At 36.6% G+C, this 21,621-nt stretch overlaps 1 protein-coding gene across 1 annotated transcript in view; it reads right to left on the bottom strand.

Annotated features, from left to right (window-relative positions):
* The window catches only part of LOC150074884 (acyloxyacyl hydrolase-like), a 154,028-nt gene that overhangs the window by 53,952 nt on the left and 78,455 nt on the right, over nucleotides 1-21,621 (bottom strand). Inside the window, exon 7 of the mRNA XM_090389413.1 lies at nucleotides 13,770-13,844. Coding sequence (XP_090245539.1) covers nucleotides 13,770-13,844 — 75 coding nt within the window. The remainder of the gene's footprint in view (nucleotides 1-13,769; nucleotides 13,845-21,621) is intronic.

Genomic DNA, 21,621 nt, shown 5'->3' with positions numbered 1-21,621 from the left:
GTGCAACTAGGCATAGAAACTATGATTGACAACACTTCATTATTTTGCATAACATTAAACTGCTGAGAAAGTACAATGTCACTTTCTAACTGCAAATTACAAATAAACACTTTATCTTATCTGGGTGTAATACTGTAGTGAATTGCTCTAACCCAACTGTATGTAACAGATGCATATATATATTATAATAAGTTACAGGTTAATAAAGAGCAAGTACAGTTACTATAGTGCCCGGCTATAGTGCATTTCACTCGGCACTCATTCACTTTGTTATACACTGTACCCGCGGAATAAAGATATCCATTAGAAGGGTGAAAGGTCCAATGGAAAAAATTTTTCAGTGCTCTTCAATTCAATTTTCCAATAAGCTGCAGTTCACAGTGCTTGCATTCAAAGCCCCATTGATTTTGAACCAATACTATAATTAGAGAGAAAACAGCTAGCAGTTCAGCTGTTTCTCAACATGAAAATGCTGCAAAGCATTTCCACTTCATGACAAGGTGAAATCTTATTGCCCCAAAAGTTATTTTTTGTGTCCATGAGTAATTCATATTTCTGCATTAATTTATGTAACTATTTCAACTGGCACAAGTTTCCTGTGTTCATGGCTGTCAAACTCTATAGTCACATGACACCATTTCTTGCATATTACAAAAATATACACTTTAGACATCCTCCGTATGGCTCTAGTTAAGAGTGCTGAGCAGGAGACACCTGTATGCTAGTTTGGCAATTTAAAACTTGTGGTCAGTAAGCTATATATGCATCCTGGTTACTGGTTTTGTAGGCTTCACATTTCTTACTGTGCCAAACCTTTTATTTAAACTATGGTTAGATTAAGAAAATTGGGTTAACTTAATAACCCAGGAATATACTATTTATAAAGCAATCAGTACCATTAACTGAAATCACTGTGCCATGAACCATCTACTTGAACCCATTATAACCACCATAGTATAAATGCTTAATTTCATTAGTGTGACATTCCAATATACAACTGAATCTAGTCATAAGGGGGTGGGAAGCTATATGAAACTATTCATTGAATTTTTTTGTTTTTTTCAAGCTAGTTACTTCTTATACAACTCTCAGAGTTTGATGATGGGATCCAAATGAATCTTGAAACATTGAGAGCCAAGTCTTATCTGGAAGCATCATCAACAACTGCCTCAGTAGTTGTACTGAGGCAGTCATATAATACTCTCCATTCCAATAAATTTACTTGACATAACAAATAATATAGTATTAGTACTAGTAGTGACAAATGATGCAAGAAAAGCAAGCTTTTAAAGCATCAGCAAAAAAAAAAATAAAAAAATAACCCAATGCTTCCCATACACCTGTCCATTCCTCTCTAAGAGTGTGTCTAGCTCTGTTAATTTATTCACAACACCCAACTCTACAACACCAGATGAAAGTTTGTTCCAACAATCAAATAATAGTGACTAAAGGCAAATTTCTATACATCTCATCCTGCAACGAACCCTCTTTAATTTTAATTTGAGTTCCCTCATGTGTATACTCTGAGCATGAGGAAGGATTTCATCAGCACTCAGCTTAATCAATCCATTCAAAGCCTTAAACAAATCAGCTCTCATAGGCATATTCTACAGATGCAGAAATTTAAATAACTGAAGCTTTTCTTGGTAAGAGAACCATTTTATTCCCCTCACTAATCTGATTGCCCCTCTCTGCACATGTTCCAACAGATCCACATCCTTCCTAAAATGAGGCTTCCAAACCTATATACAGTACTCAAGATGTGATCTAACTGTTGCCTTATAGAACAGGATAATCACCTCATTTTCCCTGCTGGCAAAATTTCTGTATATCACTGACAGAAACCCATGAGTTGTCCTTCATACCTACCAAGTCTTTTTCATTCTCATGAGTGTGGTACTACACTCGGGTACCTTAATCTGGGATTACTGTTGCCTGCACACCTTGCAATCATCAATGTTAAACTTCAATTGCCACTTTGAAGCCCATTTACCTAATTTTTCTAGATCTTGTTGCAGTAGCATTAGTGTCATAAAGCATTTGCTAACTTTTGTATTGTATGTAAACTTAGACCTTAAGCCTGATATATCCTTCATCAGTATCATTAATAAATATAGATAATGACAAAGGTTTGGCACTGAAACTTGAGGATTTCACTAATAATATTAGTCCATGAAAAGCATTGCCCATGCCCACTGATAACCACTCTGTCTTCTACCATTCAACCATCCCTTTATCCATAGTAGTAGTAAATTACCCTTAATTTCACACTACTCCAATCTGTACAGCAGTGTTTTATGTGCAACAGTGTCAAAAACTTTTCTAAAATCTAAGTATATGATGTCAAAATTATTTTGTGCATGCAGTACCTTTGTTACTGCATCACAGTATCCAATTAGATTAGTTAGACAAGACTGCTCCTTAACAAATGCATGCTGTAACTGCAATATAATTACATTCCTATCCAAATGATCATGTATTATTTTCCATCCATTATTTTCCCTGGAACAAAAGTTAGGCTAATAGGTCTGTAATCACTTAATCTTATGTTTATCTTCAACAATTTCTCTTCCATTTTCTTCTCAGTTATTTGCAAAGTTAAAATCCTCCATTGTAAATAAGACAATGTGATTTACTAACCCAATATTTGTCTGTACAGTTGTTTGTTATACTCATCACTGTCATCAAGTAACATTAGTGCTTATATTACACTAAATTGACTCCACATTGAAATAGCCACCCAAAATAATTTGGTTCCATGTTTGAATTTGATACACTTCTAGCACCTCTATCCCTAAAAAATTCTTCAAGTGAAATGCAGATGCAAAATACATATTCAGTTTGTCAGTAACCTGAAAAGGATAATCAACATTTAAACCATTCATATCTAGTGGTCTAATCTGAATCATTCTTCCTTACCCTATTTCTATGGTTTACATAAGTAAAGAAGTCTATGCTCTTTTTTTTTGCGTTCTTTGCCAGGGACCTCTCTTCATCTGCATTAGTTTGCCTAATTTCTTTTGTGACTTGATTGCAGACTATTTTATATCTACTGTAAGCATCTGTATCACCTGATAATTTATATACACCCCTTGCATTTTTCTTCTCTGCCACAATTCTCATCAGGTCATCTTACATCCATTTATGTCTAAGCCTCAAAGCTTAGGTGGGGGGGAACTAATGTTGCTGTTGGTAACATTAGTTTTCCCCTGCACAGAATCTAAGAGCTGTCTAAGACCACTGTAGTCACCTATATAAAAGCAAAAGGCCTTTCCTTTGACAGTAGTTTCATTTTTAGTTAACTCCACATCTGTACACTGTGGTCACTCTCACCCAGTGATTCTTTTATCTGCAAATCCTTAATGCACAAAGAGTTGCTGCTGATAATCAGATCAAGGGTATTTCTTTCTGCCATTGCCTTTCTAATGTCTGGTGTATAAACCAGTCATCGACTAAATCCAGGAAGGTTTTGCTACTGTGTGAGTGACCAATCCACAAGTTACAGTCAATATCTGCAAGGTTAAAATTCTCCATTGTAATAAGACAATATGATTTACTGACCCAGTATTTGTCTGTACAGTTGCTTGTTATACTCATCACTGTCATCAAGTAACATCAGTGGAGTCCCTCAGGGTTCAGTGTTGGATCCATTATTGTTTTCTGTATTTATAAATAATATTGATGATGGTATATCAACCTTAATGTCCAAGTTTGCAGACGATACAAAAGTTGGCAGGGTTGTTAAGGACACTACTGACGCTATGCTGCTGCAACAGGATCTGGAAAGGATGAGCAGATGGACTGAGAGATAGCAAATGAAGTTTAACATTGACAAATGTAAAGTACTACATATGGGAAACAGTAACCCCAGAGCAACGTATCAACTCTGTGGTACTACACTGACAGTGGTAGAGAATGAAAAGGACCTGGGGGTAATTGTGCAGACAGATATGAAGTTCTCTGAGCAGTGCAGATGGGTGGCAAGAGTAGCTCATGGTGTCTTATCAATGATATACAGGAATTTTTCTAGCAGGGATAAGGAGGTGATTATTCCCTTGTATAAGGCAATGGTCAGGCAACACCTTGAGTACTGTATACAGGTCTGGAGGCCTCATTTCAAGAAGGATGTAGAGCTGCTGGAACAAGTACAGAGAAGGGCAACAAGGTTGGTGAATGGAACAAAGGGTTGCTCTTACGAAGAAAGGCTTAAGTTTTGCAAATTACAGTGTCTGGAGACTAGGCACCGGCGAGGTGATCTGATAGAGGTGTATAAAGCCTTGAATGGTTTGAGCATGCTCAATGCTAATGGGATTCTGCCTCTTGCTCAGAATAATCACCTGAGAGGGCATAAATTCAAATAGAGGAAAGACAGATGTAGGATAGATGTCTGGAAATTTGCCTTTAGCCAGCGGTTAGTTGGAACAGACTTCCATCCCTTGTTGTGGAAGTTGATAGTCTAAATAAATTTAAGGCTCAGCTGGACAGGTATTTCGAACTTACGGAGAGGTGAAGTGGAAGTTTTTTTTTTTCTGGCTGATGCCGCATAAGCTTGCTCTCTTGCATCATATGCCTCTACTAATTCTAATGATTCTTCTACTTCTCTCTCTCTCTCTCTCTCTCTCTCTCTCTCTCTCTCTCTCTCTCTCTCTCTCTCTCTCTCTCTCTCTCTCTCTCAGGGTAACTCAGAAATTTTTTTTGGCTGGTGCAGCATAAGCCTCAGGCTTCCTTGCATCATATAGCTAATAATAATATCATTAGTGCTTATCACACTAAATTGACTCCACATTCCACTGGCCATGCATGTCAACTATATGCACTGTCTTAGACTGTGTGTTTCGTAAATAAGACTATAACTCCCTCCAGTTCTGTTTATACTCTATATACTCTCCACATTATACTCTCCATGTTCAAATTCTGCATCCCTCATGTCTGAGTGATACCAAGATATCTGCAAAATGTCTGCATTTGATGACTTGGCCAGTACTTCAAATTCGTCAAATCCAGTTCTTCAAATAGGCCTCTGGGGTTGGGTATATTCATACTATGATTTTTTAGTATTTCTCACCAACCGTTGAAGTAAAAACGAAAGACGGAAAACCAAATTCTTAAAATTTTTAATATTTACAATAAATTTATTTACAAACAAAACAAAATACCATATTACTGATGATAGTAATTTTAAAATAAGACAACTGTGATATACAGTAAATATACAAATACCGAATTTAAAATACAATAAAATATACTAGGTTAAAAGTGCTAAAATACTAACTGAAGCTTTCAAAGGCCTTCTTTCTCAACAGTGTACTTCTATTCTGCAGTGCATGATTAAATACCAGCAGGTTCACGGTGCGTCTCACGTAAACGTATACTGTTCCCGTCGGGACCGGAAGTGGCTCGGGAGCGTTTCAAGCAAAAACGTTCATCCCCTCCAAGGATTACCGCCTCAAAGAGGGGATGAATGCATGTGCCCCTATCTCTATTTATATTATTCTCAATAGAACTAATTCGTAAGCTCCACTTGCGATCCCAAAATCTATGCGCCCAATCAGTGATGACAGCTTCGTCTGGGGAGATTTGATGTTGCTTCTCCCAGAAATATTCAGCTACGGCAGATTTACCATAGTCTGCATTTCTTATCGCATTTGTGTGCTCCCCCAGACGATCTTTGAGACGCCCGTTTTGTTTCTCCCACATAACACTCCCCACACTCCGGGCATTTAATACTATATACGACCCCACTCATATTTTCATTTAAGACAGGGTCCTTCACCTGTGACACAATTGTGTGCAGCTTCCTGCCTGGGAGCTGCACACAACGTGTCTGGTAATTCCTTAATATACGAGCTAAACACTCGGATAAACCCGGATAGTAGGGAATGTATGTGGTGGCTATTGGCGTGAAGGACTCACTTCTACTCTGCCCTCCACTAATGTATTTCTCTATGATCCTCTGGGGATAGCCACACTTTCATACTCCATAGTAACACGTTCATACTCCATTTTTCTATCCTCTGAGGTACTACAATGGGATTTTGCCCTATCCACTAATGCTCTTACCACACTGTTCCTGTGATGATTAGTCTGAGCTGAGTTGTAGTGTGAGTATTGGCCTTTGCACATAGGTTTTCTAAATACTTTTGTTTTCAAATGCTGGCCTTCCCTACAAATCAGCACATCCAGGAACGGCAAAACCCCTCCTTCCTCTACCTCAGAGGTGAATTGTATGAACGGGGAGAAGCTATTAAGAAAATTCAACGTATCATCTTCACTCCCTTTCCGAATAACTGAAAACGTATCATCAACATATCTTTTCCATGGACGCATAGGGAGAACTGTAGTATTAAATAGTCTAGACTCGAGCTCCTCCATCGCTAAATTAGCTATGATGGCACTGATGGGGGAGCCCATAGCTGCACCGTTAACCTGCTTGTACATGGTGTTATTAAATACCATAGTAGTGCTCGAAAGGCATAGGTCTATGCCTTTATATATGTCCTCTAAGTTTAGTTGCGTCCTATTGTTCAAGGTGGTGTCTCTTTCTAAGGCCATGTACGCACAATGTATTCCATGGTTAATTGGGATGCAGGTAAACAACGATGTCACATCAAAGGATATCATAACCTCGTTTTCTTCTATACATTGTCCTCTTATGAATTGTACAAATTCTTTGCTATCTCTGATACTATGTTCAGAGAGTCCAACTAATGGTGACAGTAGTTTGGCTAGGAAACCAGATAATGCATACGTGGGGCTACCTATAAACGAGACTATCGGTCTGAGTGGCACACCCACTTTATGTATTTTTGGCAAACCGTAAAATCTCGGTATCTGGCTTCCTGTTGCATGTAATGCCTAATACCGTTCCTTTGAAATCTTATTGGATTTCATCCAACCCTGCACTATTTTATTAACTTGTTGTTCCAGATTCGACAATGGATTCTTATGGATAATCATATAGGTTGTACGATCATTTAATAAATCTAATGCTTTACTTACATATGCCTCTTTATCTAAAACCACCGTTGCTCTACCTTTGTCAGAATAGAAGAATAGAATGCACCGCAGAATAGAAGTACACCGTTGAGAAAGAAGGCAGAAGCCTTTGAAAGCTTCAGTTAGTATTTTAGCACTTTTAACCTAGTATATTTTATTGTATTTTAAATTCGGTATTTGTATATTTACTGTATATCACAGTTGTCTTATTTTAAAATTACTATCATCAGTAATATGGTATTTTGTTTTGTTTGTAAATAAATTTATTGTAAATATTAAAAATTTTAAGAATTTGGTTTTCCGTCTTTCGTTTTTACTTCAATGGTTGGTGAGAAACACTAAAAAATCATAGTATGAATATACCCAACCCCAGAGGCCTATTTGAAGAACTGTTTAGATGCTATGGCCATACAGTTGTGTAGTGCATTAGAGAATACCAGAAACATAGTGCCAGAGAAGCTAAACATGAGCAACATCTGAGGTTTGCCCATCGATGTAAGATGCATAACCTCATACCTCGTGGCTTTCAAGTTAAACCTCCTTTTGAAGACAAGCAGTTGTTTACTGTTTCTAAGTGGTACCAAAGAAAGATCCTAAGCATTTGGGTTGATAAGTTACATAAGAACCTGTACCACATTAGGAGAGATAAAAATAGGTGTTTGAACAAGATAAGTGAGAGGTTAACCGCTGTGCATTTGACATTAGTGATTAGTGTGGTATCGAACAAAGCAAAACGAATTTCTGACAGTTATAGACAAAGACAAATGAATAAGTTCGATAGGTTTAAAGAACAAACCATGTCCAGGAGTAATAGTGGTAATAATACCAATAGCAACTTTATTGTTAATATAAGTAGTAAACAGTTGACTGATGATCAAATAGAAGTTTTAAATCTAGGACCTAAGTTTGCTATGATTCCGCCCAAAGTGCCCATAGCAGAAATAGCTATGGGCATTGAGAGAGCGGCTAATAAGTTACCTGTGTGCATGGCCAATGAAATCCGTGTAAAAACAGCAGATATTTTAAGTCAAGCCAAGAAAGTTCCCCCGAATCTTAATGCAAAGCAAATATTAGCACTAGAAAGTCTTAAGCAGGACGATAATGTTGTGATCCTTCCAGCTGACAAAGGTAGAGCAACGGTGGTTTTGGATAAAGAGGCATATGTAAGTAAAGCATTAGATTTATTAAATGATCGTACAACCTATGTGATTATCCATAAGAATCCATTGTCGAATCTGGAACAACAAGTTAATAAAATAGTGCAGGGTTGGATGAAATCCAATAAGATTTCAAAGGAACGGTATTGGGCATTACATGCCACAGGAAGCCAGATACTGAGATTTTACGGTTTGCCAAAAATACATAAAGTGGGTGTGCCACTCAGACCGATAGTCTCGTTTATAGGTAGCCCCACGTATGCATTATCTGGTTTCCTAGCCAAACTACTGTCACCATTAGTTGGACTCTCTGAACATAGTATCAGAGATAGCAAAGAATTTGTACAATTCATAAGAGGACAATGTATAGAAGAAAACGAGGTTATGATATCCTTTGATGTGACATCGTTGTTTACCTGCATCCCAATTAACCATGGAATACATTGTGTGTACATGGCCTTAGAAAGAGACACCACCTTGAACAATAGGACGCAACTAAACTTAGAGGACATATGTAAAGGCATAGAGCTATGCCTTTTGAGCACTACTATGGTATTTAATAACACCATGTACAAGCAGGTTAACGGTGCAGCTATGGGCTCCCCCATCAGTGCCATCATAGCTAATTTAGCGATGGAGGAGCTCGAGTCTAGACTATTTAATACTACAGTTCTCCCTATGCGTCCGTGGAAAAGATATGTTGATGATTCGTTTTCAGTTATTCGGAAAGGGAGTGAAGATGTTATGTTGAAATTTCTTAATAGCTTCTCCCCGTTCATACAATTCACCTCTGAGGTAGAGGAAGGAGGGGTTTTGCCGTTCCTGGATGTGCTGATTTGTAGGGAAGGCCAGCATTTGAAAACAAAAGTATTTAGAAAACCTATGTGCAAAGGCCAATACTCACACTACAACTCAGCTCAGACTAATCATCACAGGAACAGTGTGGTAAGAGCAATAGTGGATAGGGCAAAATCCCATTGTAGTACCTCAGAGGATAGAAAAATGGAGTATGAACGTGTTATGGCGGATCTTTTGAAGTGTAGCTACCCCCGGAGAATCATAGAGAAATACATTAGTGGAGGGCAGAGTAGAAGTGAGTCCTTCACGCCAATAGCCACCACATACATTCCCTACTATCCGGGTTTATCAGAGTGTTTAGCTCGTATATTAAGGAATTACCAGACACGTTGTGTGCAGCTCCCAGGCAGGAAGCTGCACACAATTGTGTCACAGGTGAAGGACCCTGTCTTAAATGAAAATATGAGTGGGGTCGTATATAGTATTAAATGCCCGGAGTGTGGGGAGTGTTATGTGGGAGAAACAAAACGGGCGTCTCAAAGATCGTCTGGGGGAGCACACAAATGCGATAAGAAATGCAGACTATGGTAAATCCGCCGTAGCTGAACATTTCTGGGAGAAGCAACATCAAATCTCCCCAGACGAAGCTGTCATCACTGATTGGGTGCATAGATTTTGGGATCGCAAGTGGCTCGAGAGCTTACGAATTAGTTCTATTGAGAATAATATAAATAGAGATAGGGGCACACGCATTCATCCCCTCTTTGAGGCGGTAATCCTTGGAGGGGATGAACGTTTTGCTTGAAACGCTCCCGAGCCACTTCCGGTCCCGATGGGAACAGTATACGTTTACGTGAGACGCACCGTGAACCTGCTGGTATTTAATGATGCACCGCAGAATAGAAGTACACTGTTGAGAAAGAAGGCAGAAGCCTTTGAAAGCTTCAGTTAGTATTTTAGCGCTTTTAACCTAGTATATTTTATTGTATTTTAAATTCGGTATTTGTATATTTACTGTATATCACAGTTGTCTTATTTTAAAATTACTATCATCAGTAATATGGTATTTTGTTTTGTTTGTAAATAAATTTATTGTAAATATTAAAAATTTTAAGAATTTGGTTTTCCGTCTTTCGTTTTTACTTCAACGGTTGGTGAGAAACACTAAAAAATAATAGTATCGTCAAATTCATTTTTTAATATGCTCCTAGCATTGGGTATGTGCAAGTATACATGCATCTGTTTTTATTCATAGTAAGCCTAACACAACCCATATAATTGCTTGTCCCATGGTCATCTCTAGAAGACTGTAATCTCGAGACACTTTGCTTTTCAGATTTGTTGTGTTCTAATACAGCATCAGAAAATTTAAGTGTATTGCATCCCAGAAAAACAGTCTTTCCTGTTAACAATCACAGATCATGGTGAGAAAAATTCTAAACCATGAGCCTTGGTTCTCTCCAGGACTGAATTGATTGATGTGGCTCTCATCATATTCTTCTTCTTCCTATTGTGTCAGGTTAGAATCACAAACACTTTTGATTTCATTCCTAACTCACGATTTTTTTCTCAACACTGTCCTAGCTAAGTAAATCCTCAGATCTCTTACTCAGATCTCTGGTACCAATGTGTACAACAATATCACCTTTTGTGCCCTTAAAAATTGATAGCTGCTTTACATAATCAACTTTAGTTTCTGACAAATATACCGTGGTGCTACTCTACCTATTCCTTTTGCACTATACATTTCTCATTTCACTGACAGTCAAGTCACCAACTATGGCTACTTCATGCAAACCAACCAAGGTTCTCTGTTATGGAGGATGTCATTGTGTTATCTGATGCTAGAGCATGGGGTACACATTTGTGTGTATTTATTGCAAAGAGCATAAGATGGATAAGCACAAATTCAGCATTCTCATGGGCTTATATTTCCCATTTCACTGACAGTCAAGTCACCAACTGTGGCTACTGGCTTGAAGAATAATAATAATAAGAAAAAAAAATGTATTTGAATATAGTTTACCCAGAAAACCACCAAGTAGCACCTATATCATTGTTTTTTATCAATACAGTACAATACAATGGCTGCGGGAGTTGACTTTGGTTTTTTAAGCATTTTCAAAGGCCAAGTAAAGAACAAATTCACCAACTTAATCAGATAAACACAGTACTTAACATGCATTAAGTTTCTACATGTGATACAGTAATGCATCCTGGGAGGTTAAATTTACTATAAAGATCTTTCACCTTCTTCCCCCGCCATAAAACCAACTGATGATGATTTTGAAAGTCTCATGTCAAGGCATTTGGTTTTTAACACACAATTTCGATTCTTTTATAGATGACAACCTAGGAAAAAGTTGTGCACTTCTTTTCTTCCTTAGAGCATGGGTTTAAATAGTTTAATTTTAATTCTTTTCACCTTATATGACTCCACTTCCTTAATTTATGAATTAAGGGGCAAGTACCACAATTATAAGCTCTTGCTAAAAACTTTAATGAAAACTTAACGGTATTTCAAGCCTTATATTAATGCAATTGTCAGATAAACACAATAACTATGCTACTAATTTTAAACATAACAAAAAAAAAAACCAATTTTTAAGAAATAAAGAAAGTTCCACTTAGCAGTTTCCAAAAAGTGATCTGATCTGAAGTTAGTCTCAATGGTGGATACTATTATACAAGAGCTTTTTTTATGTTTTTGTTTAACTGTACATTGTTGTATAATTGTATCCTTACTTATAATTCATTAACCATGAATTATAGGTGTTTCAATGGATAACAGCAACAACAGTATCACTATATGATATACTGCATCAACAATGGCAGCATGCAATATGGGTCTTTCTTGTTTAATATAAATTAAAACTATGCTTAAGCTGTAGTGAATACTATCATAGCATCCAGTGAATGCATCCAGCCAACATTACAATAAATCATATAAATGGAAAAGTTAATAAATTGAAAGAGTATCTTTAATGGTTTAAATACCATCACTTTAACTTATAAAACAAAAATTTGGTTAAAAGATAACAATGGGTACAAGTACCCTTTAGGACAAGATAACCAAACTCATGCAGTGTAATGAAGACAAGCAGGACAAAATATGTCAGCTAATAAATTTAACTCCCACATACAGAGTATTGCATGAAATGTTGACACATTTGTTTCCTATGAAAATTAAAAAAAATTAAAATGGCTACCAGAGTGATGCAAACAAGAGTTTTGATATTCCTTTAGTATATTACTTGTAGGGTTGTTGTTATTTGGTTTAACGACACAAGGGCTACTAAGGCCAAATTATGTCTGTTCACCATTAATTCACAAAAAGCATATTGTAAGAGAGGTTAAATTATATGCTCTTGTACAAGCCAATATGTTTTAGATATAATAAAAGTTCTTCAATATTTGCTTCATTTCCTACGAAATGAGATAAATCAGGTGATATATTTAATGTGGACAGAGACTGAAATGTGTTTGACCGGATGGTTGAATGTAAGGGACAATCAACCAGAAAATGACGGACCATAAGTACTTATAAAGAAAAATAAGTGAAAAATGTTAATTTATTTTTGGTTTTGATTTCATATCTTATACGTCCCTGTTTCAGTTTGAAATGCTAGTTGGATTACAATTTTCCTGTGGACAGTGTAATTAAGATTACAAATTTTTGATCAATACTGTTTGAAACTTGTTTTACTGCACAGTTGATCATGTAAGTGGAACCCATATTTTAATTTTTATAAGAAGTCTTGCCTTTTTTTTAATGAAGGTGTTCAGCTAGGTCCACCAAATGTAACAGTCATGGGGGGAGGCATTGCTATGATGTGAAATTTCCGAAAACATCGACTCAATTCCACATATGGCCATCATTACTGTCCACAATATTAAAAAATAAAATAGTAAACCATTATTATTAATTTTTATATGCAATCTGATTCACATATATTATGTACTTTATTATGGAAATTAAATAAAGTATACAGGAAAGTGGCAGAAACAAATCTGGCTCCCAAATTCTTTAATTTTTTTTTTTTTTTTTTAATTCTTTAAATAAAAAAAAAGTGTATATTGAGAAACGTATGACTTTTATTTTCAAGTTTTTTTTTAAACTTTTATTTTAATACTTATTTTAAATCTTTTAAAAATGTTTTTTGCGATATATGCTTAAAAAGGATATTGCACATGAAATACAAAAATATCTAATAGCTGTTATGATTTTTAACCCTGATTTAATGTTAATTTATAAAAAATTAATTAAAAGATTATATTTTTCTTATATCCACTATATTGTCAAGACAACAAATACATTAAGTGCCTAATTTTAAATCGTTTATTGCCTTTATTCCAAATATTTAGGGATGCAATCTAGAGAGTTAAGGCTTACACCAATGTTTGTAATGATAATGACACCATGTCTTCATCAATTTCACAACACAACTTAACAATTTTGTAGCTCCCAAGCACACGAGAGTAGAATGTTTCATGTGAAACAACTTCTCTTCCAAGAAACCCACAAAAGTCATATGAGTTAAGTCTGGACTCAGAGGTTGCTAAAAATACCTGGACTTGTGAAAAACAGGATACTGGAAAAATAGCAGTGTGAGGGCCAAAAACTGTGCAAAATATTTTAATTGATGATAAAAATATATCAACATTTTGTTGTGCCACCCTGTATATTCTATAAATATCAGTTCCTAAATACGTGAGTGCTTCTATTCCATGTAGTTCTTTCCCAAGTTATCCATATAATGGAAACTTTGTGCAGACCTACTATAGCTTATTAATCAAAAAAACTGAAGCAAAACTTACCATTTGCATACATCATTTCCCATCAAAGCATAAAGCACAATAACAGGCTTATCATGCACCTGATTTCTGGATAAACTGTATAGTGAAAGAAAGAAGTTCAACATTACCTTTAATGTAATTTGTGTAAAAACAAATCAATCAGCTGTTACAATAAAAAAACAAATAATAATAATATAAATACAGTTTTATTAATCTTCCAATATTTTTACAAAAATATAACTTGTTAGCAAATAGTGTCACCCACAATGTATGGCTAATACAATAAGGTGGTTCTGCGAGTAAAGTGTGTAGACTAGCGAGTCTGCTCTGATGGTAGGAAAAATCATGGAGGCAATAATCAAGAATGCACTTCAAGGACATTTAGATAGAAATATTATTCTGAAAAATTATTTCTACACAGTACTACTAAGGGAAAATCACGTTAAACTAACCTGATTAGATATTTTGGCACAGTTATTAATAAACTGGATGTAGCAAGTAATTTCAACGTTGTTTATATGGATTTTAGCAAGAGCATTTAACTTTATTTAGTTCTGCAGGAAAGGTTACTGTTTAAGTTATAACACATTGTGATCATAGGTAAGATCTTTATATGAACTGCACTCTGCCTGCACTCTGACTACTTGTGGCATGCATTGGACTGGTTCAAAAAAAAAAAATGTAGGAATTACAGACACCAATTCAGAAGAAAACTGCATCCATGGAAGTATCAGTATAAAAGGCAGCAGAAAAAAATACATCTATGAGATAGAGAGTGAAGAAGCTTTCTAAGAAATAGTTGTTAATTAACCTGACTGCTGCAGAGTGCAGGAGATTAGAAGGTTGTGATTAATAGTTATTTTTTAGACTGAGCTAACGTGAGAAGACAAGAGGAATCCCTAAGGATTGATACTGTGAGCATTGTTATTTCTGATTTTCATAAGTGATAGTGACAAAGGGAAAGAGGGTGTGATTGATGTTAAATTTTGCAGATGATATGAAGATTAGGAGCATGGTTAATAATTGGCACCAAGCAGCACTCCTGCAGGATAACTTGGATAGGCTTCAAGAATGGCCAGTAAAGTGGTTGAAATGTGGTCACCGAGTGTAAGACCTCTCAAAAAAACACAACACTTTGGAAATAGCAACTCCAAAATAACTTATACAATTGGAGGGGCCAAATTAAAAATGGTAGAGGAAAAAAAGGGATTTGAGGGTTACAATATAAGCAAACATGAAGTTCTCTATACACAGACCAGACAGGAAGCAATATTCAATGAATATTGCTATGAGCAATATTCATTGATTCCTATCAATGAATATTGCTCATAGAGAGAAGTAAGTCTTAATCCCAATTGTTTTTTTTTTTTTTTAAATTAAAACTACAAACATGAAAGGTAATAAACCTATAATACTTACTATTATACAAAGGTTGAAAGCTAAGAAGACAGAAGATGCTCGTTGACATTAGACTTGAATTTCTGTAGATTGTAATTTGATGGAAAACACAAGTAGAAGGGATAAAAGAGGAAGGGGAAACATAAGGGTACATAAGTACATGTGCTCTGAGTGACCAGGGTTTAAGCACATGACTGCTAAATACAGTGCTGTTTCTTGTATTCTTTCGACCTTGTGAACTCCTCTGACTATGTGGTCATCAAGGAGTATAAACAGAAAATTTATTCATTTATTTATTTATTTAAAAGTTGGTTCTGTGAATTTGGAGTTGGATAGTGAAATGAATCATGACTACTTGTGGCATGCATTGGACTGGTTCAAAAAAAAAAAATGTAGGAATTACAGACACCAATTCAGAAGAAAACTGCATCCATGGAAGTATCAGTATAAAAGGCAGCAGAAAAAAATACATCTATGAGATAGAGAGTGAAGAAGCTTTCTAAGAAATAGTTGTTAATTAACCTGACTGAGCTCTTCTGAACAGAGTTAAGAAGCATAACAGAGGTTTTGGGGGCACCACTCCAGATGTGTTTTCTTTGATACAGAGGCAGCAATATTGAGTTCAAGTCTGGACTCAGTTTATTTATGCAAAGAGATTTGAAATAAGGTTGTTCCCTATAGAGGTAATGATCTTACAAATATATATAAGAAATTTGAGCGTCACTGACAGTGAGTATAGGCACAATACACTTTTTTTTTATGAGATATAAGACAGGAATGAGTTTCAGAAAGATTGAAACTAACTAAATTTTCTTTGCCCCATTGAATAATTACTTGGAGATCAGAATTTAAGGAATTGGTGTATATATTTTGCATTTCTCCTTCCAGTTTTGGAACCAGTGCAGGACAATGTTTTTGGAACTGGATGGTGAAATGTAATGTGCTATTCTTAGCAAAACCTATAGATAGGATTTCCAGTTAGTTGAAGATCATTAATATACAAGGTGAAAAGAGTATAAGAAAGAACCTTGGAGGAACACCAGCATTAGTGGAGAAGTTAGAAGATAGTCTTCAAATTGATAGGTGGAACAGGACCAGGATATGTCTGCCAGGGGTAAAGGTTGATGTCGCTGTAGAGCAGATATCATCTTTTAAGGGGCACAAAAGGTGATATTATTGTACACATTGGCACTAATGACATTAAGAATAGGAGAATGGCAGAATTACTTAATAAGTATAGGTTAATATTGAAAAAAAGCTATAAGTTAGGGCTGAATTTGAAAGTGTCTTCAATTCTGCCCAGACACGATAGGAGGGAATATATGATGAGAGCCTTGTCAATCAATTTGGCCTTGGAGAGATTGTGCAAGGCTCATGGGGTAGAATTTTTTTCAGCCTGGTCTATGCTTGTTAACACAGAGACTGCTTCTACAGGGATGGGGTACACTTAAATAGAAAGGGTGCAACACTATTTGCTGATGCTATCGAGACAGTGTTAGGTGGGTCGAAAAACTGATAGCTTGGGGGGGTATAGGGACTAATAGATTAACAGTAGCCACTGGCAGAGGGGAAAGTAATTCTTGCACTGCTTCTATTGCAATGAGCAGCAGCCTAGAAAACAAGGTGCAGGGGGATTTCAGAGACTGCTGGGAGTCATTGCGGAACAACTAAATACATGGGCTATGTTAGGGTAGCTAAGAATAAGAACAGGTGCAGATATACTTGAGTGTACACCAATGCTGGATAGAGTTAAGAAGCATAACAGAGGTTTTGGAGTTTGGTATATAAATTTGATGAATTTGGAGGTGTTCGTCAAAACATCAAAGGCAGATATTGATGGGATATCAGAGACATGGTGTCACAGAGATATAAGAAATCCAGAATTGGAATTTGGGGAATACAATGTGTACAGAAAGGATAGGAAGGGAGGAGGGGTTATGCTATTAGTTAAGAAACACATAAAATCTAAGGAAGTGCAGCCAGTTGACATGGGAGGATAGGGTTGATTCAGTTTGGTGTGACATTAACACTGGCAGGGCAAAATTGAGAGTAGGAGTGTATTATAGGCCTAATGACTCATATGAGTATAATGAATAACTGTATAGAGAAATAGAGTGGGCCAGTAAATCAGATTGTCTTATAATGGGGGATTTTAATTTCCCAGATATTGACTGGAAATTGTGGGTTGGTCAACTCACATACTAGCAAGGCTTTTGTGGATTTATTGGATGATTGTTTCTACAGCAGCATGTTCAAGAGGCAACTAGAGGGAGTAATACTCTTGATCTAATTATCAGTAGTGATTCTTCATGCATTAAGAATATTCAGATAAAGGAACCACTAGGTGGCAGTGATTACAGTGTGCTGATATGGGATTTACTCAAAGAGGTAACTACCATCAGGGGTAAAAGGAAAGGCTTTTGCTTTCATAAAGGTGAATACAGTGGTCTGAGACAGTTTTTAAATTCTACACAGTGGGACAAACTGATGATGTTACCAACAGAAAATTCTAAATGAGAAGCATTCAAGGAATTAATCTTGAAAGCTACTAGGTTTTTCATACCAACTAAGAAATATTGTTCATGGTATAGGCCTAAATGGATGTGAGATGAACTAATGAGACATGTGGCAGAGAAGAAAAATGCACGAGATTCATATAGATTAACAGGTGGCACAGAAGCCTATGGTAGATATAAGCTGGTCTGTAATCAAGTCACAAAGGATGTTAGGCAGATTATGAGAAATCTTTCGCAAAGGATGCAAAGAAAAACAGCAAAGAGTTCTTTACTTATGTAAACTCTAGAAGGAAGGGGATGAATCAGATTGGTCCACTTGATATCGATGGTTCAACTGTTGATGGTCCTGCTCAGGTTGCTAGCAAACAGAATGAGTATTTTGCATCTACATTTACACACAAGGAGTTATTCAGGGAGGAGAATGCCAGAGGTGTATTAAACTTGGGCAGTGAACTAAATGATTTTGTAATAACTGAGAGCAAAGTGGAGCAGAAACTGTTGAAGATAAACATAAGAAAGGCACCTGGTGTGGTTGGGATCTATCCAGTTATATTAAAGGTAGCAGCAAAGGAAGTAAGCAAGCCCTCAGTCATGATTATGAGGGCATCCTTGGACTCTGGGGAGGTCCCCATGGACTGGAGATGTGCAAATGTTTTCCCAATTCCCAAGGTGGAATCGAAAGGTGATATGAGTAATTACAGATCAGTTAGTTTAACTTCTGTTCCAGGGAAAATAATGGAGTCACTGGTTAAAGAAGCAATGTAGGATCATCTAGACAAGACTGCAGTTATAGTTCAGACACAGCATGGATTTGTTAAAAGGAAGTCTTGTCTGATCAATTTGATTGGATACTATGATGTGGTCACAAAGAAACTGGATGCAAAAAATTATTTTGATATATACTTGGATTTCAGGAAAGCTTTTAATATTGTGTCAAATGGAAAACTACTGTACAATCCCCAGGGGGCTCACATCTGGTGAGTATGGGCTTGGCAGAGTCCTGAGCTGGATATCATCATTCTTTTCTTTCTTGGTGATTCCCTTCTCTCTCTCTCTCTCTCTCTCTCTCTCTCTCAGGGTAACTCAGAAATTTTTTTTTGCAGGTGCAGCAAAAGCCTCAAGATTCCTTGCACCATATGGCTGATAATGATAATGACAAGTTGGAGCAGTATGGCATTAAGGCAAGTTGCTGCTATGATAAAGGGGTGGTTGAGTGGGAGGAGAAGAAGGACACTGTTCTTCGTAGACTAATGTTATTAATGGTGTCCCCCAGGGGTCCATGTTGGGCCCATTGTTGTTTTCTGTATTTATCAATGATATTGATGAAGGTATATCAGAGTTAACGTTTGCAGACAATACGAAGGTTGGTAGGGTTTGTAATGAAGGTATGCTAATGCAACAGGATCTGAAAAAGTTGAGATGGGCTGAAAGGTGACAACTGAAGTGTAACATTGACAAATGCAAAGTGCTGCATATGGGTCGCAGTAACCCTAGAGTAACATGCCAACTATGTGGTACTACACTAAGGGTAGTGGAGAATGAAAAAGACCTGGGGGTAATGTGCAGTCAGATGAAGTTTTCTGAGCAGTGCAAACAGGTGGCAAGAATAGTTCATGGGGTCTTGTCAATGATATACAACCACTCCCTGGGTAACGTAATACTCGACCTACGGAAATTCGACTTTAATTAAGTTTTTTCCGGCTGGTGCAAACATATTTTGCATCCCGTAGCAATAAATAGAGGTATCGTGAAAATATCGTAATGCGAACTCAATAACACATTTTTTTTTTTTTTTTTTTTGGTAATTCATTCCAAGACCTCAGCAGGTGAAATTTTCTATATAACTAAGCTATTTATCTCTCTAAAATTCATTTTTATAATGGAAATTGCACTAACCTTTCATCAATATCATATGTTCTGTTATAAGAATCAATTTTGAATGCCTTTGATATTTTTCTAAAACACATTTCTGGAGGTCATGACCATAAAACAATAAAAACAATTTGGGCTTTTCTGTTAGTGCAATCTATTATAAATGGGTAGTAAAATTGAAGATTTCAGTGAATGGAAACTTGATCTTATTGCATTTGCGATAATACTGGTAACTGGAATTCTGTAGGTTTTTACGTTACGGTATTATGGTGAAATGAGTTTCCATTCACTGAAATCTTCAATCATATAAAAAACATAAATAAATTTTAAGAATCTTCTCTTTATTACTATTTACTTATTACAATGGTGAAGGGAAAGAGACCAACGGAAAGTGCAAGTGGTGGCAGTGCTAGGTAACGAAACAAAATTGATTTAGAAATGAAGATGATTAATTATGGAGTACGAAGCAGGACATAGAAGTTTGTCATCTATTGCATGGAATTAGGTCTCACTACTTCAACAGTGAATGCTATTTTAAGGGACAGTGCATGTATAAAAGAACATATTAAGAGATCAACTCATTTAAGATCAACAGTGATCACAAACCAGCGTTCAGGTGCTATATCGAAGATGGAAAAGCAATTAATATGAATGGAAAATCAGATTCAGAAGCAAGTGCCCCAAGTCCAATGGCCATTCAAGCAAAAGCAACAAGTATTTATGAAGATATTAAGGACAAGTACGGCGAACCCCAAGCCAAGTTCGTGGCAAGCAACGGGTGGTTTAATAGGTTCAAGCATTGCTTGTTTGTTTGTTTGTTATTTGGTTTTTAGGAGCATTAGCAACTAAGGCCATCTTGCTTCGGTATATGCGGTGGTCATTCCCTGACCTTTCCGCATCCTTTGTATTTGGTGGTGACAGGCTCGAACCCCGGTCTAATCAAGAAGCGTGTGCATGCACTGCTGCTCCTTCCCACCTGGCTACGGAGGCGCCTGTTCAAGCATTGCACTGGTTTACAAAACATTAAAGTATGCAGTGAAATCACCAGTGCTGATTCTGCAGCTGCAGAGAAATTTTGTGATGTGTTGGAAAACAACCCCTTCTAAATCTCTATAGCCCTCAACTTCCACAGTGGTGTGCTTATCAGCTGGAGGGTTAATTCTGGCAATGATGCTCGAAAGGTAAAACTTGCTGACACTATGCCCGTCTCCTCTCTTTTTATAATTTTGAAATTTTTGTAATTTTTTACACTTTTGTAATTTTTTGTGCGCATGAGATAAAAAATTGAATAAATAATTCTATTTACATGTTCATGAAACATTTCTTTTTTTGTTGTTTTAATCAACTGGGGAGTGGCTGTATAGGAATTTTGATAGCAGCGATAAGAAGGTGATTATTCCCTTGTATAAGGCAATGGTCAGGCTACACCATGAGTACTGCATATAGGTCCTCATTTTAAGAAAGATGTAGAGCTGCTTGAACAGTAGAGAGAAAGACAACAAGATTGGTGAGGAACAAAGGGGTGCGCTTATGAAGAAAGGCTTAAGTTCTGCAAGTTGCAGCATCTGGAGACTAGGCACGTGCGAGGTGATCTGATTGAGGTGTATAAGGCCTTGAATGGTTTCAGCAAGCTCACTGCTGATGTGATTCTTCCTCTTGCTCAGATTCTCAGCTGAGGGGGCATAAATTCAAATTGAGGAAAGACAGTTCTAGAATAGATGTGCGGAAATTTCCCTTTAGCCAGCAGGTGGTTGATTGTGGAAGAAATTTCCATCTGGAATTGTGGAAGTTGGCAGCTTAAATAAATTCAAGGCTAAACTAGACAAACTTTTAAACTTTTGGAGTGAGTGGATGGATGAAATGGGAAGAGGGTTTTTTTTTTTTTTTTTTGTTGATGCTATATAAGCTTGCTTTCTTGCATCCTATGCCTCTACTAATGCTAATGCTAATATCAACCTCAATACACATGGCGGTTGATTGGCTCTGTTGTTTGTCTTTTTTGTTGCGGTTTTAGGAATGTAAATACATTGAACAAGGGCTTACTCTGTTTTGATTTGTCTTTCAAATTTGCTTTTTTTGCCTTTCAG

The sequence above is a fragment of the Mastigoproctus giganteus genome, unplaced genomic scaffold (genome assembly GCF_048544385.1).
Source record: "Mastigoproctus giganteus isolate SK-2022 unplaced genomic scaffold, ASM4854438v1 scaffold_16, whole genome shotgun sequence".
NCBI lineage: Eukaryota > Metazoa > Arthropoda > Arachnida > Uropygi > Thelyphonidae > Mastigoproctus > Mastigoproctus giganteus.
This window is presented reverse-complemented; position numbering and strand designations above follow the sequence as displayed.